Source organism: Oenanthe melanoleuca, chromosome 3 (assembly GCF_029582105.1).
Source record: "Oenanthe melanoleuca isolate GR-GAL-2019-014 chromosome 3, OMel1.0, whole genome shotgun sequence".
Taxonomy (NCBI): Eukaryota; Metazoa; Chordata; class Aves; order Passeriformes; family Muscicapidae; genus Oenanthe; species Oenanthe melanoleuca.
Window position 1 is genome coordinate 65924860 of NC_079336.1, and position 20910 is coordinate 65945769.

The 20910-nt window shown below is 35.0% G+C and overlaps 1 protein-coding gene across 1 annotated transcript in view; it reads right to left on the reverse strand.

The window, feature by feature from the left end:
* Positions 1-20910, reverse strand: part of RYR2 (ryanodine receptor 2) — a 416925-nt gene that overhangs the window by 224562 nt on the left and 171453 nt on the right. The window contains 6 exon segments of the mRNA XM_056487752.1: positions 973-1108; positions 1792-1975; positions 3908-4029; positions 5090-5254; positions 11111-11267; positions 14212-14286. Coding sequence (XP_056343727.1) covers positions 973-1108; positions 1792-1975; positions 3908-4029; positions 5090-5254; positions 11111-11267; positions 14212-14286 — 839 coding nt within the window.

The following is a 20910-nucleotide window of genomic DNA, read 5'->3' on the forward strand; positions in this document are numbered from 1 at the left end:
GAAAGACAGCAGACTTGGATTGAACATAAGGAAGTTTATTTTTGCAATCGAGGTGGCTAGACTAGATGATCTTTAGAGGTCTCTTATGACCCAAACCATTCTAAGATTATGATTTTTATAGGTGATAGTCTCCAGTCTCAGCATCTATAAGTGCCTTCATTCTCATAACAGTGAAATACAACACAACGTCAATGACAAGGCAAAAGACATGAATTCTGGCATCACAGTTTACTTTTATTTATGTGTAAACTCAAAAAACAAAGTACTGTTTGCTGAAGCAAGACTGAGCAAGCAATATCCATTTGTCATCCATGTAATTACTGTACAGATGCAGCATTATTCAGAACAGAGTAATGTACAAATTCATCATAGCCAGATCAAAGCCAGGCTTCCTAAGCATTAGCTGCCAGAAGATAATGCAGTTAGAGAAGTAACATCAGGGGGCAGGAGGGGCACACAGACTGGAAAGTCAACAAAAGCTTGTGGGCTGTTCTCGTCACTACAAGTCCGTGGAAGCAATACTTTGTACAAAACAGGCAGAAGGAATTTTCTAGCCTCGTAAATTGAAAATCAAGCCACTACTTCCTCCAGTCTGCACTGTGCTTAATGTAACAAGAGATAAACTAAACTGTAACAAAAAAACTCAACTCTACCCTACATCTAAGAATAACCAAATAACAGAATTTTATACTCCATCATCTACCATCTACACCCCATCAGTCATCGCCTGATTTCATGGAGATGTTAACTCTCTGGACCTAGTCTGGATACTTTTAAGTGTTTATAATTCCTGACATAACTTCTTTAATTGATTGTTAACACATCAAATAACTGCAAATGCAAAAATCTTGCTTAATTTGTATTCTAATTTTCTGCACAGTGGAAATTCTTCTGTACTACAACAGTTACGTACTTCTTTATTCTTCACTGTTTTAAGCTAAAACTATCCAAGTAATCCATAATATGTCTTACCTAGTAATTCATACAAAGAATTCAGAATAGATTTCCATGCTTCTCCAGCTTCCTTCCCAGCTACATCTGCAAAGTGAGCTGCACTGCTGTATACATTCAAGCGATCAATACATTCAAGAACAAGGTTGATCATACCCTAAAAATAAAAAAGCTCTCATCATCAGAAGAAAAAGCAAGTATTTTTAGATGCAAACACAAAAGATTTTCAGAAATCTAAGAAAACAAACATGAAGAACAGGATTTGCAAAACACAAGAATATATTAGTGAAGTCAAACAAGCAATCCCAACAGAAAATTTTCCTTGATGGAGGTAATAAACATCTGCCATTTGGGATGATCAAATTAAAAGAAAAATAAACAGTATTACTGACATAATTTTCAGCATGATTTTATTCTGGAGGATGCTTAGGCATCTGACAAAAGTATAGGCAACTATTATTACCAGAGAAATAATACATAATAATAAACAAAATGCTTAAAGAATGCTTAGTAAACCAAAACATCCTCCAACTTTAAGAGATTATAACAGAAAATTTGATTCACACATAAGGAGAAAATTATGGGTAGAGTTCAAGGTTCAAGGTCATCTAATGTTATTATAAAGGGAAAAAGAAATAAGACCATAAACACATTTCTTCAAATATGCATGAATACCAGCAGATCAAGAGTAATTATGAATGTAGCAAATAGTTTGATTCTTATAGGATAAAAAAAATCCCACTGCAAGCATAATCCATAGTAGACATCAACACCAGAGCTGTTGTGAAAGAATACTTGCAGACAGTAGTGGAAAATCAGGAGTAAAACTGAGAGAAGTACCTCTTCTTGGAAGAGGTTCTGGCGATTCTTCAGTGCTCGGAGTCTGTTTTGTTTGTTTTCGTGCTCCAAATGTTCATCAGGGGGGTGAAAATAGCCAATCAAGTCCTGAAGGCTCAGACTGACTGACTCAATAGGCAAATCAATGGTGGAAGACTTCACTTTCTTGCTGAGAGAATCAAGGCCCCTGCAAGAAGATGCAAAGTCTCCTGAGAATTGAAAATTAATTTACTCTATCATTCAAAGTCTTTATTTATTTAAAAGCAAAGTTTGATTAGATGCTAAAGCTCATTTTCTGACAGCAACTTGTCAAAAATTCTTCATATCTGCCCATTCTCCATGTAAGAGCCTACCCTTCCCTTCTCAAACAAAACCAGAAAGCATGAAAAATATTATTTCTGGTATTTTTTTTTCCTAATCCAAAACCACATTTTAATATCCTACCTATGGATGTAGCAGTTTCAGAGGCAGAGCAGAAGATGAAGTTATTGTAAACTGTACAGAGCATCATGAAACTGGAATGGACACAAGCTAAAGGGACCAGTGCTGTGGAGGGTCCATATAGCCCATGGAGGCTCTCAAACACATCTCTAACCTTTTCTTAAGCCCTTTTCAGTGTGGAAAGATGCAGCTGTTCTACACATCCTGTCTCAGCACTTCTTTAGCCTTATAGCTTCCCTGATACCCAAGTCAAGCATGGCCTTACTAAAGTCTATGAACATTCTCTCTTAGAAGTAGAGGGCTGACTGATCTCATCCATGTCACAGCTGCCCCTTGCTCAGCTGAATCCCTTTGCAAATAATGCAAAGTTTCAAAAGGATAGCTACAAAAGTCGTTATCTTTAAAACTTAATTTTTATTCTGAGCATGTTAACCAAAGTGCAATTTTCATACTGACTTCATGAGGAAGAACTGGAGCATACACTTAAAAGAATAATTTTCATCCTCTTCAATTCAGCTTTTTCTTTTTGAAGTAACATCTTGCCAAATCTAAACTGCTAAACACTGCCTTGGACTCTCTGTGCACTCTACAAAAATCTCCACTGTAATTTAGCAATACCTTGATTTGTGAAACCTTATTATTAAATTGTCTTTCTCTGTCTTTATCTTTTATGGCATTCTTAGAAGATTCTGTGAAGGTGTATTATTTACAAAGTGACCTAGGGCTTACATTTCCTTTGTATTTCAAATTTCATACTGTAGACAATTTTCCTGATGGGTGATTTTGTCCTGGTTTTTTTAAGTACCTTGCTACATGTTTTTCAACAAATTAAGATGTCTGTGTCTTCGTCTGTGCCCTTACTTAGAACATGGTCACTATCTCCCACACTTTTTCTTGTGACAAATGAGTTCTTATGAAATTCTTATCATTCCATACCGTCCTACTGCATCTCATTCTTTGTCTAATGCAAGCTACACTGATGAAAGGGCCTTTCATCAATTACTCAAATCATAAGCATTTGAGAATTAGCATTTTATCAGTCTTATTTAGGAATAGGAAGATAAATGCAAATTACACACATCTGACAGGATTTTTAAATGGCTAATTATTATAAAACACAACACAACATTTTTTCATGTTTCAAAATATTAAAGAAACAAGTAGCATTAAAAGGGAACCTATAAGCAATGTGTAATGTGAGGGTAGAAAGAAGGTATAATTTTAAAGAAAACTTCTTCTTGAGACTATGAATTTCCGCAGTATATTTGCATTTTTTACAGATCTGTAGTTACACAGTTATCTCACTCTTCCAGGTTTTTCAAGGAAGATCACCTTTAAAAACCATACTTAGAAAAGAAAGAGCTATATGACTCAAAGCAAATTTTGGCAAGGAAAAATCTCTTTTATGGTTTGTTTGCATTTTCAGTATGTTTATGCATTTAAATCAAGATTGACCAATAAATTAATGTTAGAAGACAGAGAAAAAAAAAATTGACCAGTATCTGTCAAGGTGCTTATCTGCTGATAACACAAAGAACTGACATAAAGTCCAGTTTGAGAAGCACTGATCTATTTGTTTCTGAAGGATAAATTGTTCTCTGTTGTGATAATGGCAAGTTTGAATAAAACTGATGAGAAAAGGAAGAAAAGTGATGAAAAGATCATTCTAAAAGCACACCTTATGAACCTGTTGAACAGGAAGACTGTACTACGGATGACACGTGCTGTACGGGATTCTTCATTCTGAGATCTGGACAGTGTCAAACCATCATCCATGTGCCCTTCATGGTGCATTATTGCCTGAAAACAAAAGCAAGAAGCACTCACTGCAAAATGAGATGTTAGATAAGAAGTCTGAAAACTCACATAGGAAGGAAGGCTAGGAAATTATGAAGTCACATACAAAAATAACAATTTTATTAAAAATAGATAATTCAATGGTTTAGTTTCTCAAGCCCAAAGACACACCTGTACTGAGCCAATAGGTTTAGTGCCATAATAACCTCAAAGCCACAGCTTTTGAAAGCAATTTTTTTTTTTTTAAATAATAAATAGTATCTGAGAGGTTTTCGTTTTGCTGTTTGTTTTCATCAACATTCAAAACACTTCCCATATAGAGCAGCAAATCCCTAAAGCAGACAAGGTCATAACATGTATTCATTACTGGTCATCATTTCTAAGGGCATTACTGGCTTTTTCTGACTATGTTCCAATAACTTACAGCTTTTCATGTCTAGTTCTCATTGCTCTGGAGGTATTCAATCCAATTCACATAAATATTTTAAACCCCTGCTCTAACTGTGTAGTTCTGGTATCTAAAATAGTCAGGGAAAACACTAGTGTGTTAAGTTGCAAAAGAATCTTTTCCCTACTTTATGATGCTGAGCTAGCAGCTTGGAGCAGCTATGCAGCTTGGCTGTGATTATTGTATAAACAAAGAAATATCTCAGGACTCAAGATTTGAACATTCTAGCCCAAAAGGTAATACAATGTGAAAAAAAATACTTTGAACTAAAAGCCTCAACCCAAACTACACTGAAGAAAGGCACCTTAGCATATTCTATAGGTTGTTACTAATATTTTAGCTTGAAATCAAATATATCCAGATTTATAAATACTTGTGAGATAATGTCTACAACTTAACACACAGACTCTGTCAGGCCTTCAGTTTGAGAATTCAGTACACCACTTAACTTTTTAATATGTGACTGAAAAAAACCTCACTCTTTCATCTGGCAAGCATGCTTAAAATATTGAAATCCAGAAATTAGCTGGCTCATGTAGCTCCCTTCATTTCCCAGCCCCCACCCACCCTACCAGACTGTGAGTGAATGAAATGCATTCCTATTTACAGTCTTACCTTTCGCTGCAGAGAACCCATCCTTACAGACTTTGCATCAGCAGACTGGTATGTGAGCCATAAGCCTGTATCTACATGTTGTATGAAGCATATTGAGTCTCCATACTTTATTTCAGGTGCTCCCATTCCATCCACCTCTTTTCTTGTACCTATGTCCAATTTTTCCTGATAAAGAAAAAGATGTACACACAAACAATAACCAATGTGTTAATATTTGCATAAAACAACAAATATTAGGAAATCATCCAGAGCAAAGACCTAAAAGAATATTTGAGATCCTTTAAAGATATTACTAAAAAAGTAGGAAAGTATAACTTTTAGATAAACACAAAGAGAAATCCCATCTGTGCAAAAACTTAGTCAGGTTCACTAGAGAAGTCATGTGCATTCATTTCACCTGCATAGGAAAGAATTAGGATCATAACTGACAATACATGTCATTACTGAAACATGAGTTTACAAAACAGCCCCAGATACATTAACTCCCCTGAACCAGGCATTATTAACCTGAACTAGCTTTTCCTGGGGCATTTGGAGGTTTTATCCAGCCTGGAAAAGATGAGCTCCATCCAGCAATCACTGAGAGATGACCTTTAACCTGTCACTGCCCAACAATGGGCACAGTACTTCTGGAAAAAAGCAATCCACTTCTGCATGACTGGCCCACAAACTATTACTGGTATGACAGCACATCATTCCAGCTGGTGCCCTGTAGAGACAGCACTTGTTTCAGGAGAGGAAATGTGGCATCCCAAACAATGCTAGAGTTTGTGGCTCTAATTTGAGGCGTTTCCCCAATAACTAGTCCTCCTAAGCATAAACTACTTCTGAACAGACTTCAGTGTATGGAGAAACACAAATGCCTTGACAATGTGGGAAGACACCTTCACAGCACGAGTTGAGAAAGAGTGGGGTTTGTACATGAGCAGACAACAAACACTAACTTATTAAAGGGGTTTTTTAAGCATTTTTAAAGTAAAGGGAGAAGTCCTGTAACTAGATATTCAGCCTACAATCATGAATGCATTTTGAAGCATTTGGAAAAAAAAAAGTATAATCGTATGGAGGCAAAAGTCTTATGATTCATTTTCATAACATTAAGTTTTCAGATATAATATTCATCAATTCAGCTTGTTTTCTGATTGTTTCTGGATACAGACATTAATTTCACTACCTAGTAAATGACTTTCAGAACTTCTTAAGTGCTGAAATTCTTATTAAAATCTTGTCCATTGATACACAGTAGCAACTGATTTATTAATAATCTGATGCCAATTACAGTTATTGTGTGCCTCTATTTCCTTATTAACCTATTATTCTCTAAATGTTGTATTCAATTCTTTCAAATCCTAGCACAAATAACCTGAATGCAGTAACAGCTGGAAATTGAGAAGCTACTTAAAATATGACATTGGAAACAAATGATGATGAAGAAAAAGAAAAATTAGATCCTGATTTCAAGCTCTAGTTTTTTGAATTCTCTTTATAACTAGAAGATACTGTGAATGCATACTGTGCTTCTACACTGTAAGGTTTTCTTTTTTTCAGGTCTCACAATTAATTTCTTGAGATGTGAATATACATCTTAAGAAATTAATTGTGAATACACAAGAATGCACAGATTTTCTCCTAAAGCACGGTAAATAAGATGAAGGATTATTAATTTAAAGTATTTTTGCATTCTTTGTTAAAAATCTATTGTCTGTAGCAGAAAGTGAAGGGGTTTGACACTGAAATTTTCATTCCAATTAGAAGTAAATTTACTTGGCATAAAAATTGCAGTGCCAACAATTTGCCAAACAAGATCTCTGTTCTTACTGATGTAAGTACACTAACAGCTCTGCATATATGTTTAAAGCCCAGATTGAAATCAATCCCATTTAAATGAGCTCTGTCCTGCAAAATAAATATAGTAGCCAGGAAAGTTATTATAGTGTCAAAGTCGAGTTACGTGTAGGAGAGAAACAGAAGACTAGAGGATGGTGTAGGGGCAGCAGGCATTACACCATTCATTTGGGAGCTTCAAGACTGAGATTTTTCTGGATGTGAACAGGAATCACAAATTGTTTTATAAAAGGGGAAGATTTGAATGGAGTGTGTGGTTCATATCAGTAAACAGCAGTGAGTTGAGAAAGTACCTATAATGAATCAATCTCATTATCTCCAGTACAATAGTTCATCAGTGAAAATGGGGGTCTAAAAAACATCAGAAATCATCATGTCACTAATTAATAATGGTGCATGGGCACAGACATTACATGTGCAACTTTCCAGATGCACTCTTACCACATATGTAACCTGTCATTACTGAACCATCTGCTAATTCTTCCTACAGCATTTTTACAAAGAAAACCTTCAGTTTTATTTGTAGTCCAGACCCATTCTCAGATGATCAAACTTGTCTAAACAAGGATCTAAAATCTTCATTTATTACACTGGACCAAACAGCAACAAGTGGCTTTTGCAACAGTCTGTAAATATTCTCAGTAATACAAAACAAGAATGCATCAGAAATGAGCAGGCTTATTCAACAACAGGCCAAATTTTCTCCAGAAGGTTGTTCTCTTTGTAAACAGTGTTTATTCCATGCATACAAGAACACAAGCCAATCTTCCCACTTTTGTTGTGGGCTAAATGAACAAAATCTTTTAAAAATGGTTTCATTATAATGTTGAAAAATTATTCTATGAAGCCTCACCGTAACCATTATTTCAGTCTAATGCTGAACTCCTTATAACATTCCAAAATGGACTGCCATGATTAAGGCTTGTCCTTTCAACCTTACCTCCTGTCCTCTGGCCTAACCCATACTCTCTGTGGCATACTTTAAGGACTGATATTTTAAGACCTCACCAACCTTAGCAAGCAGCTAATTTATGGCTGCTTTTTAAGTGACAGTAATATTATTTCCATAAAATTTTAGAAGAAAAAGATGAAGACATAAAAATACAAGCCATAGAATTTTATTAAAATTGATGTATTTCTGTCCTCTGGAAAAGACTACAGACACGAAAAGCAGACTTGGTACAGAATGTACTAACATTTCTAAATTGGTAAAAAGACCTTATTTCAGTGGAATAGTGATATTAAAACAATGTTCTTTATAAAAAAAAATCAATATTGAGGAAATGGAAGAGGAAAAAAAAAATCCACAAAACCTCTAGAAACACAAGTCTACTAAAAGAGCCATATATTTGGGAAATAAATTATAGATATCTGTGGACATCCTGTGCTGAATGAAGACGAACTGCTAGAGAGAAAAAAAAAAGAAAAAAAAAAAGAATTTTCTGAATTTCAGAAGCTTGAAAGGCTAATATATTTTGCATTTAATGATAATTATTAGGGTAATATATGATAACCAGAGAACAAAGGCTGATTATCAGAAAAAAAAAAAAAAATCAAGTTACTGTTAGCTGCTCAGAAAATCCTTATCTTCTGAGTGCTGTTTGGCAACACCATGATATTTTCATGCTTTCACAAAAAAAAAAAAAAAAAAAAAAAAAAAAAAAAAAAAAACCAACCTCTTTACCTTTCTTCCGGGCTATTTTTTAAATGAAGTACTGGCAAGCTAACATGTTTAAGATGATGAGCCCTTGTAAGTAATAAGGTATAAAAAACAAATGTTAAGCCTCTATATTTGCATGTGAATCTTCAGGTTTGCAGGTGATACATTTTCAGCACTATCTCTGCAAACGTGAAAGCCACTTTTCTTACAGAAATTGAAGTTATTATCTACTCATATGCTTGAAGGAACTGATCCTTTCAGATTTTCCTCTTTCTTGTTTGTTTTTGCCTATTTAAAGCTAACTTACAATTGTGCAAGTGAGAGCTTCACAATTCTTCCCACTTCTTTCCAGCTACTGCAAGGAAGAATTATGACTGTGGCAAAAAAAAGGGATGAAATTTCAATAAGAAAGACTTAGCCACTTGAAACACCCACAGGTTTTAATGCTCTGTACTCAATAAAGAAGATCAAGTGCTCTCTCTTATCCATGAATATTTTTTTTTTTGGGTGCTAAGTACATTCAACAGTATAAGTGAAAGTTTAGATGGCTTGTTCAAACAAACTCAGAGGAAAAGAGACCCTAAATCTGCATACCTTATTTACAGAAGCCTTTCTAGCACTCCTATAATTTGAAATTTATTTTTTTAATACCCTTTCCCCGAGAGAAGGAAGGCACCTAAAATTTTTTAATGCCAGTAGCCTAATAAAGTGAAACATGACACTCCTATAACAAGTCCAAAGCAGGAGACTGAATCACAGAATGGGTCAGGTTAGAAATTACCACACTGGGTCATCTGGTCCAAGTTCCCTGCTGAAGCAGGGCCATTCTAGAGCACATGACACAGGATTGCATCCATGCAATTCATCCTTAGCAAAGCATATACTCCTCCTCTGTGGTATCTCTAATATCCTCTCCAAGTCATTCGTTAAAATTAAAGTTGATATCCACAACATTTACATCAAATATGATCTTCAAGACTTCACAATTCTTTGAAAATCCATATTCAAAAAGCATCAATATTATAATTTTCACCTGCTGATTAGCTTATATACCCCTCTTAAAACTCTCTCATTACTTCAATTGATTACCATAACAAGTTTCTACCTGCCCCAAAGCCTTTTGTCTCTGCTCTGCTCAGCATAGGATAGGTTTGGCCACTAAAAACCAAGTAAATGTTACCCTTTCATTTTGAGCATGCAGAACAAAACCATTTCAAAATATAAAACCTCGAAATAATTTCAAATGAGACTTACAAATTCAGGCTGGAAAAAAAGAAGAAGAAAAAGAAGAAACTTCAAATACAACATCACCTTGTCTCCAAAATACATGTGCATATGCCACATAGAAAATAGAGAGAAACTACTTTATCCATATCAACAAGAGACATTCTTTACTGCTAAAAATTCTTGTCTTCAAGTATTTTTTTGACTAAATAAATCATGTAACAGTAGGGCACAGTATAGCTTTTAGGAGCCATCCCTGCTGACAACCCATCTTGAAAAATCAGAGAGTGAATTATTCTATCCCTCTTGCTTTTAAGTGTTGAAATCTGTACTAGCTGCAACAGGAAATTCCCAAAATGGCTGTACTGCATTGCCCTAAAATATTTAAGCATTTCTATGACTTTTCTAGTTGGTTTCAAATAAGATCCATTGTCTGGGTCTCAAAACCATCACCTGAACTACAGTCTTTTTATCAAACTCCAAAAGTCTATACACCTGCTTTTGGGTATCTTTTCTTATCTTCCCAAGCAGGCAAATAATTAATACATATATATATAATTTAAATGGTACAGAGAAGTTATTGAGTAATTATGTTTACTGCTATTTTTATTTTAGAAGACAGTTTTTACAACAACAAAGTTATTTTTGGAAAAATTTCAGACAAAGTTCTACAAGTGAAAAGTATGAGAATTAAAGGATATTTAGGAATTTATCATAGTATTACTCTTAACAGTTTACCCACTACAACAGTACTGGTTTAAACTCAAAATGCTTATTGAAGCTGTCAAAAGGAAAAGTAACTCTGGTAACTTCAGATTAGCATACAGTAAAGTATGTGCTGAGAGAAATCCTGAATTTCCAATTTAATTTCAGTACTCACAATATTATAAATTTTTTCTATGTTAGACAACAGATATAAGCAATGAAGCAGCAAAGAAGTTAATCAGAAAAACAAATTAGAAATTAGTATACTGCTCAAAAGTGGGCAAGCAGTACAAAATAAAATCCCAACCCAATCTACAAAACAACAAAAAAGCAACAAATTAATAAGAAGGAAAAAAAAAAAAAAAAGAAATCACAAACAGACATCCAGGCAGCAATACATAGAGAAAGTATGCTAAAAGAAGCTTTCTAGTCATTGATTATACTGCATTTTGGAATTTTTTTAACCAGTGAAAAGTAGAAGACTCCAATAATTAATGCAATCACAACAAACAGAAAGTATCTAAATCCTGCTTTCTAAAGAGATTGGAATTATTACTAGTAATATTAATCCTGCAGTGATTCCATACCTTGGAAGACCGAAAACAGAATGCTGGAGATTTTACATCTGCCTTCTCTTTGTCTGTAAGAAGAAGACTCTTGTCATCCAGGAGACTTAAATATTTTCCTGTTGTTATATGCCTTAGTCTGAATGGTTGTCCCCATCTAATGTGGCTGCCACTCCACCTAAGAGAGTCCATAAAAAAACATTTATTTTAAAAAAATTATATTTTAACTACTGGCAAAAAATATTTTAAAGTAAAATATACTGCCAACTAGTTGCTATAAAATATAAAATTCACATCTTGGAGTATCAGCAGGAAAGTGGCTACATCATGGTTATCCCCTACAAAACTATTCTAATAAATCATCTTAAGGTCTTCCTTTGCACAAGCTGCCTTTGTTCAGACTGAATTCCTCTTGAGAGAAGGTACAGACCGCCTACAGACAAGGAGGCTCATGCTGTACACAATGAGTCTAGATCTGCTAGTTCCCTCTCCAATATTTCATTTACCAGCAGCTGCCATTCTTCACTCTCCCAGAGATCTTTTACCAGTCAGGAGATTTTAAGCACATTTTAAATGTCGAGCAAAAATGAAATGGCTTAAAAAAAAAAAAATAGAAAATTTTCTAAAATAAATATGAAAACTTATTAAGCAAAAAAATGGCCCAGATTCATCATATTCTATAGAAGGAAGAAAGGCAAAGCTTATCTAAGCTCCCCAAGAATCACTCAACTTAAAATACAGGTCATAGGTTTCCAACTTCTTGGCCTAAACTCAAAATCCAGCCCTGATGTTCCTCCTGTTTAATTCCTGAAGATAAACTTGTGTAGGGGTTGCTAAGGAGTATGTACTTCACAAAGGCTTTTCAGATTGGAAAACTGTCACAACTAGAATATTTTCCTAGTCTTCACAGAACTTTCTTCAAAATACCTTCAAAAGTTTGCACTTCAGATGTATGTGAATGCTGCCTTTTGGAGAGGAAGTCATGTATTTACTCTGTATACATATCATATTTGTGTTTTTGTATGTATCCACATGGCAGTCTGAAAATCCCTTAAGTTTGTACTTACATAGGTTTAAGTTTAATAATTTTCATTTTCCCAGACACACAGACATAGCTGGTTAAGGCACTTACCTATTTAACATCAATACCCACTTGTTTAAATGTGTCTTTAGAGTTAGCCATACTGGAAGCAAAGTCTGCAAAACCAATTTGGCAAATATTTTCAATGTCCAGTTTTTTAAATGCTTCTTTTCAGTAATTGGTTTTAAAGAGAATAGAAGAATAAAAACGTTTTCGTCATCAACTATTTTCTTTTGAAAACTAGAATCTCTTCTGTTTAAGTTGAGGAAGCTTTGGGGTAGAAGGAAACATGGAAGCTTTATATCTCAGAAATACATTTATCTTTTTCTGTCTCCTGCACAGCAAAGTCCATGTATGCCACAAAAGGACATCTGAGTCCAGTGTTCTATCATAACTTCTGTTTCTCTAGTCAGTAAAAGGTCACAAATCTTGGCTATTGTGTCGCCGAGCCTGGTAAAATGCATCTGTTCTGCACCTTTTATATTACAGGTCATGCTGGGGAGCTGCCTTTTCTCTTGTTTAATTCAATTTTCTTTTGGCCCCAGTAGCTACAGACCATAAGAAAGAAAAAAGGTAGCGTAATTGAGCCATGCTTCTAGTTCATGCCTGCAGGATAGGAAAAATAACAGTTCATGTGCACTTACAAAAAAGCCTTTTGAGCAGGAAGTATCTTATGAAGCCATTTCTAACTACTAAAAATATTTTTTGCAATGTGAGAGCATGAACTCTGCCTTTTGGGAAAGAAAGCAATGCTGAGCAGTTTGGTGTCCCATGGCAGGGCATCCCAAGGGCCTCTGTCCATGCAGACTGCCCAGGCAATTTTTTGAGAGTTCTCCACTAATGAACAGAGTTGAGGGGAAAAAAAAAAGTTCCTTTAGAAACATGCAAAATTCACATAGCATTATATCTGCAGTCATTCTGGGAAGGACTACAATTGATTGAGAACTTCAGGCATGCATAAACAAAGCTACAAATTGAACCATTTGTATGAATATTAATGGACAGCAATTCAGCACTGAATGCATATAGCAATTGGAATATCATACAGGAAAATAGGTTGATGAGGGAAGTACAGGAGAGACTACTATTCTTAAGGTTTTATTTGGTTCTTTTTTCCTGGTTAGAAAAATCCTGCTTTTAAAAAAGAAAGATTACCACTTGCTTTGCAATAATTGTTTTGACAGTTCTTACTATTTCCTTCAGTCATATACATTCAAACATTTACCCTTCAAAAGTTTGCATACAATGCCTGTCAAAGTGATATATGTGATGGTCATAAAAGAAACCTGTCATTTCTTGGATCCCTATGTTGCTGCAGTACTGCTTATTAGGGAAGTAAATGTCATGGAAAAAACAAAAAGCCAGAGATCCTTCCACAGTTTCATTGTTGCTGTCACTGTCTCAAGGTCCATTTTAGTCCAAAGGAAAAAGCTCACTGCCCTACCACTGACATTTAATGTCATCCTATTAATAAAATGCACACAGAGAAAACAGCATCACTGGAGTGTAACCTTTTCATAAGCTGCTCTGATTAAATCTCTAAAAAGCAATCATTTATTCCTCACTAGAAACTTTATCATACGCACATATCGTAATATGATTTAAATGCAGTTTTACACTGCAATTACTTTAACAAGGCGCAATTCCTTACTATTACTCCAATACTTCCAATAATGAATGATTAAAATAAAAAATTTAAGAGAAGAAATTCAAAGTCTTCCAAATGGCTTAAAAAAGCTGAAGGAGGAGTATCACATATGATACTTATTTTAAGGAAACCAGTTCTGTTTTTGTCATTTATGTGCTAAAAATGTAAACTGTGAATTCATTGAAGCTATAACAACTTTGAAAAACAATCAACACACACTCTCTCTATAGAAACTTGTTTCGTATTTAAAGAAAGTCATATAAAGCATCTTTAAAGGATTATTTTAGTTTTACTCATTCAGATTTATAATTATTTTCATTTTACAGGATTGCTTTTGCTATACAAAAAGTATCCTGCCCAATGTCTTTCTTTTTCTGAGACAGATTTACTTACGCAACTCTTAGAGTCTCTAGTCGCCAAAGGGAACGAGCATGAATGGACACAGCACCACCTTCATAATGGACAGTTCTGAAAACCAAGCAATGACACAGACTAAATGTTCAGCAGAATTCAGCATCTATGTGTTTGTTCATTTAACAACATCTCTCATTTTAAGATTGTCAGAACAATTGTTGCATTTGTCAGATTCAAAGATTATTAGATTCAAAACCCAGTCTTGTCAATTAAACCTTCAGACTTAGTTATTTAAATTCTGTTATGATTGTCCTTAGTATCCAAAATTGTGACATTCATACTAACAAGGTTTACACAGCATTTGCTTAGACATTTTTCTTAGTGTTTTAAGGATAAAGAACCTAGGGGAGAAACAGTATCAATAACCTGATAATTACATTTCTAGATTCTAACAAAAGCCAAGTATCAAATAATGAATAAGATTTGTGGTCACTGCATGTATCTCCCAGGAAAGGTACTGTTTTCTCAGAGCTTATACTGTTAAAATAGCTGCAACTTATTGCACTGAATTTTGAATATGTATTTATTTAGCACTTTGTTTTAGTGCCATAACACCTAAGATATTACAACAACCACACTGACACAGTCTTCACACATCTCAGATGCTAACAGCTTCCTATTTACAAATTTTAATATGTAATGACCTCTCTAATTCCTTCATATAACAAGAAATCTAAATATATCTAGAAAAATGTCTATGAAGCCTGAAAAATATATATCAAGTTTTCATCATTCTACACACAAATAACTGATCTATGCTGGATGCACAAAATGGTTAAGACCTATGGCCAATGAAATCCCTGAGCAGATAAGCCTGTTTTGCTTCAAAGTAAACACTAAGGAAAGTTAGCAACGTCATTCTAAATTTAGGGAGCCATTCTTTGGATTGTGTCCTGCCTGTGCCTGTATTTCTGCCCTATGACACAGACAGATTCAAAAGCCTAGGCCCCTCCTCTGGGAATATACATCTAAGAGTCACTTATGCAAAGGAGTAAATGCTGTCAATTTGCTTATCAGATTGAGCATGTCTTGGGGGACTACCAAACAATGGCCTAGTTCTACAGATCCTGGAAGAGCTGATGGATTGAGTAAATGCTGTGAACTTCAGTCAAGATCAGGCACCACCAAAAATAACCAGCAGCATAACTTTAGGGAATATTAATAATGAAATTGTAGGTATTCCCCACTCTTTGCTAAAACAATTTTTTGACAACTACAGTTTTGGAATCAAGAACGTACTTCTTACTAGGCTTTAGCTTTCAAAGGCCTTCTGTGGATATAATACAGGACTGAATGTTTAGCATAGAGGAAAAGCTAGCATTGAAAAAAATAATTCAAAACCAAAACAAACAAAATATATTTCCCAGTACTGTTAAGCATACATGAAACTAGAGATGTGCTAAAATTCATCTTGGAATGTAGTAAAAAGTATTAAGGAAATAAACACTCCCAGACATTGCAAAAGAACGAAGATGAATCATAAAAGAAAAAAATTAGTTCAAACACAAAATAAATGCAGCTCACTACAATTACAGACTCAGAAACCCTCAACATTCATGACCCAGGTATAAATAGAAACTCCAGCACATTTTCCATGTAGCAAGAAGTAGCAAGAAGGTGGATATAAATATGACATTATTCACCCCTTGACCTTATATACACTATTTTCTCCAAGTATTATCTCAGCTATTTGCTGCAATGGTTTGTGATGCAGCTGGAAGGTATTAGCAAGTCTCTCATTCCCCTCACGGAAGGAAATGAAAATCAAAGGCAATCTTATTTTTTGTTGAAATTTACCTTTATTAGTAAAGTAAAATGCAATTGCTGCACAGCCTTGAGCTCAGCTATTTCTCTGTTTAGATATTCTCTCTGCGCCTCAGGTATTTGTTCAAATTCTTCTTCTGCAGCTAACAGACCAAGACTGGATTTATGCAGCAACATCTCAAGAATAACAGATCAGATGTCACCCTGGCTGGCTGGATTGGACTGGGAGGGTGTGGGTTGTTTGTTTGGGAAGCTTGGGTGAGGGTTGTAGTTTTTTTTCGAAGTTGAAACATTCTGATTACATCCTGTCTTATTTCAGTATGAACCTCGCTCACAAAAAAGCATTTGGAATCCTCGCACTTGCATATTGCATAATATAAAATTTAATTTTATTCAGCAGTTTTCAAGTCATTAATTATATGAAAATTCAGGTTGAAGAAAAGGTTTGAATTCATAATAAAGTTTCATTCTTAAGTTGGTACCTTTCTACTTTTCAAGGATGATGCTCTTTCTCACAATGTAAACCAGAAAGCTGCCACCAGTTCCTCAATTTGACTATTCTTTTGAAGCTAGTTTTGGATTACACATAGCTGTTGGGCCAGTTTAACATTAAAGATCTAAAAAACCCTCCATCTTAAACTTAAAAGAATGGCTTCTCATGAATGAAGTAGTTTACTTTTACATGACTGTCTAGCCATTGTTTTTTTCTATGTTCCTTCAATTGGGAGCTATCAGTCTTAGAATGGTCATGTAAGATGGGAAAATGGGAAAGAGATAGAAGAAATCCTAAATAAAACCATATGACTTGTTTACTAAAGGAAGTGAAAAGGATTTTAGGGTTGCCTATTAGTTCAATAAGAATGACTAGGTATGGCAGCAACAGAGAGAGTAAAGGCTAAAAGACAGTAATAAAACTTTAAAGACAAATGTCAAAGAGGCAGAAGCTGAGCCTCAGCAAAAGAATAAGTTGCAGCAGTCTGGAGGGGAACTGAAAGAGCTGGTGACTGAAGGGCTAGGGATCGAGGATCCCTAAAGGGAAACACTGAAAACTGGAATAAAGGATGAAGCAAAAAGACTTTGAAACAGGAAAGAAGATACATTCTACAAAAAATAAGTTAGCACAAAGCATTAGAATAGAGTGTAAGCTCATGTGTTTTTAACAAGATACAGTCTTTGTTAAAGAAAAGATGATAAAGAAAAGATTAATAGAAGAATATTTTTAATAAAAGATTTCAATGAAGGGCAAGTCACTTTGCCTTTACCATAACAGCATGCATGCTGAACATCATCCCAGAGCACATGAGTAAGTTCATAACCCAGACCATCTCAAAAGTTTTTATGCTAAGGAATTGGAAGTTCATTTTTAGCTCTTTTCATAAAAATAAATGTATTAAACTGCTCTGAGATTGCTCAAACAAGCTTACTTAATACTTGCTCTATACATCACTATTTGATGGGATGGACCTCATTTCTTTTTGTATACTTCTGATGACAGCTCAGTGCTGAAAAGAAAGGATGATTCATAACATTTGAATCCTTCTGGAAGCTGACACTAGTAAGTCATATCAGGTTCTGGTACTGCTAGGTCAAATGAATCATTGCTTTTAATGACAGGAAGTAACACACAAACATTCTCTAAGATTTACTACAGATTTACATTGACAGTGTGAAAAAGAAATTGAGTTGCAAGGTGCAAAGAAGATGCACGTTACTTGCCAAATGGTAGAAAACCTAATTATTAAATTGTAGTTAATTTAAGTGTATAAGGAAAATACAAAGAACAGCAGGAAAAAAATAGGACAAGAATCTACGAGTGTTAGTCTTCCTCAAAGCTTGGGATACACCTTGTATCTTCAGAGACATATCAATCATACTAATTTGTGACAATTCTTCTGTTTTTTCTAATGCATTTTATCCATATTGTCTACATTCGTAGATTAAGGATATTAACCACCTTTATTTCAAAAGAAAATATCTATAAGTAATCCAGAACCTTTGAGACTTTTCAGTTCATCTTTATTATAAATCTTCATCTAGTTAGTTAGTTGGTGTAATCAAGACATTTTTTGGTCTGACCTATGACTGTAAGTTAAATTTAAAACACCATCCTTTTTCTGACTTAGTTCAACTATTTAATTAGTCTTAATCCAAACGAGAGCTGGGATGGACACTGCACTGCCTCCCTGAGTCTGAGTTGTGTGTGCAGCACCACGGACAGCGCCACGGTCCCGCCGGGAACAGGTCCTGCTCTCCCCGGCTCACTCTCAGCACTCTCCGGCTTTCCAAGACGGGTGCAGAGGCAAAGATACCGTAAACATCAAAAAAAAAGCTCCCTAGCTGACTCTATCATGTTGAATTACAATAACGAATTAATTACACAGGTTTAAAATAGACTACCACGTGTCAAGCCCCCTGGAGAACCATTATTGAATTTATATTCTTATTAATGTATTGCTCAGCAGAGAGAGGGCAATCATTTCGCTGAAACTCACTGATTACAAATGGGAATTAAATGAAGTTAAAATAAATTCCATTAAATGACAATGTTTTGATACTGCTGAAACAGTCTTGGTTGAAGAACCTGCAAATCCTAAGTTCCACAGCAAGAAAACAATGGAACAAATCTCAGTTGATTGGAATGAACCAGGGCCACATAAAGAACAATACTGTACTTGGATCACACACAGATTAATAAATCCAAATAAGATGTCAAAGTTCAAGTGAAAGAAATTTTTCCAGTCCTCTCAACGACAGATGAGGTTTTTAGTTTGAAAAATCAGTCACTAAAGAGCTCTATGTATGTATAAAAGCACAGAAATCATTATTCAAGGCTCAAGGGTTGTTTGGGGTGCAGGGAAATGTTATTGACTTATGCTGATGCAAACTTTTTTGAGTTCACATTTCAGTCATAGATCATGCTCCACACATGCCAGATCCCAAATGTTCTGACATACAATAGACCTCAACAGTTTGTAATGCCGTGAGAAAAGGTGTCAGAGAATGGCATGGAAAATAAAAAAGGTGATGGGATTGACTAAGTCATACTGATTTTGACCATCACTTTAAAAGCCTATCTATCCCAGAAACTAACATTAAGTGTTCAGTGTAATTACAAAAGCCTTAATATAATATGTTTCACCCAAAGAAAGTCTCAAAGGCGGGAATGGTAAAACAGCTTCTGAAATTAGGCTACATTTATCCTTTCCCTCATGAAGGTTTATTCTGAATGGATGGTCTGAGAAACTGGAGTCTGCTCCAGCCCAAATGATACTTTGAAAAGCCAGGAGCACTTTTCTCTCTATCACAGGTAATTGCTTTCCATAATGAAATATTTCTGAAGGGTCCAGATTGCACTGCAGTCATCACTTTTAAACACATATTGTAAATCAAAATGCAAATTAGTTGCAATGGGACCGCTCATAGTTCCTTTCTAGACTGGGAACTATGACTATAGGAGCCCTACTTCTGTGGGCTAAATTCTAAAAGAATATGAAAGATGGTGGTATAACCAAGAGGAATCGCCACAACCCAATCAAAAAATAAAAGCTCACTGAGTAATTTTGATTTCTTACTTCTACTGCTGTCAGCCATTAGCTTAAAAACCCTCAGAAAACCAACCACCGAAAGAAACAAACAAATAACCCAAAACATATGCCCCCAACACTAGAAAGCAATCCAAAACTCTACAGTCATGCCTCTATTAATACCCAGCTGACATTTCTACAGGAAACTAAAAATAACACACGTAATGCAACAATATCAACAATGTAAAACAATTCCACTTAATTGAACTGCAAAAAGAAAGGGGGTGGGTGAGGACTCCTGACCGATTCAACTGTAAAAAACTTATTATGAACATTTTAAATTTTTTTTTCAAGGAGTGAACCAATGGAAAGCAACTTCACAGAAGCACTTTAATGTATACATGCTCTAAATACCACCTCTCATCATAATTAGAGTAAATGCATTCATTCCTTTGATATTATAAATTCAAAAGTGAAGATTTAAAAAAAGGTTTAAAAAGAAAAACAACAGTCAAAATTTCAACTGGAAAATATGTCAAAGGAAAGTAAAGACAGTTTCAAGGTACCTGTAATACAAAAAGTGATTTAAATCTTCTGCTGGATAATCATATTTAACCTTCCAAACAAAAAAAAACAAAAGTAGTATTAAAAATTATTAATAAACTTCTCCTCTATGAAACTGGAGGGGAAAGGTAGAAAAGAAGACTATGGAATCTTTTATTTAAATTTAAAACACATACATAAATCAAGGAAGTCATGGTGGTTTGCCTCATTCCTACTGACGAGCTGCTTATATCATCTCCTATGATGGGATCTACATCACAAACCATGCAGACAGAGACTGAAGAAAAAGGAGCCAAGATAAATATGGATTCACAGCTAATGTGCTGCTGCAGAGTTTGCCCTGGCTTTGTAGACAGATGGAAATCGAAGTAACCACCATAAGAACACCAAAATGATTATGATACTGGGCCTTCTCTTGTCTGCCTAAACAGTTATATCCATTTTTTAATCTACCTGGAAATGCTTCTGAAATTTGACTTAAAGTCAAATGACTCTACTCTGTAAAGTTAGGTCTAGCTTGCTAGAGATAACTAAGGCACTTGGAAGAATAAAAACGAGGATTCTATGCATATGGCTACAACTAGCAGCCTTAAAACAACAACACACCTAATTAGAATATGCAGTAAATTATATTTAATTCAGGGAAATTGCATATACTTGACCTTTAGTCTGTTCCTTTTTTTGTTCTTTGGCTGGGTCAGTGAGTGAAGACTCCAGGATGTCCTTCACTCTGCCTGTGGCATTTTAAAAATAATACCACTATATTTCTCTACTGTAATATCAAGTAAACCATCACATTATCACAAACGTCTCCATTTCTACTGCT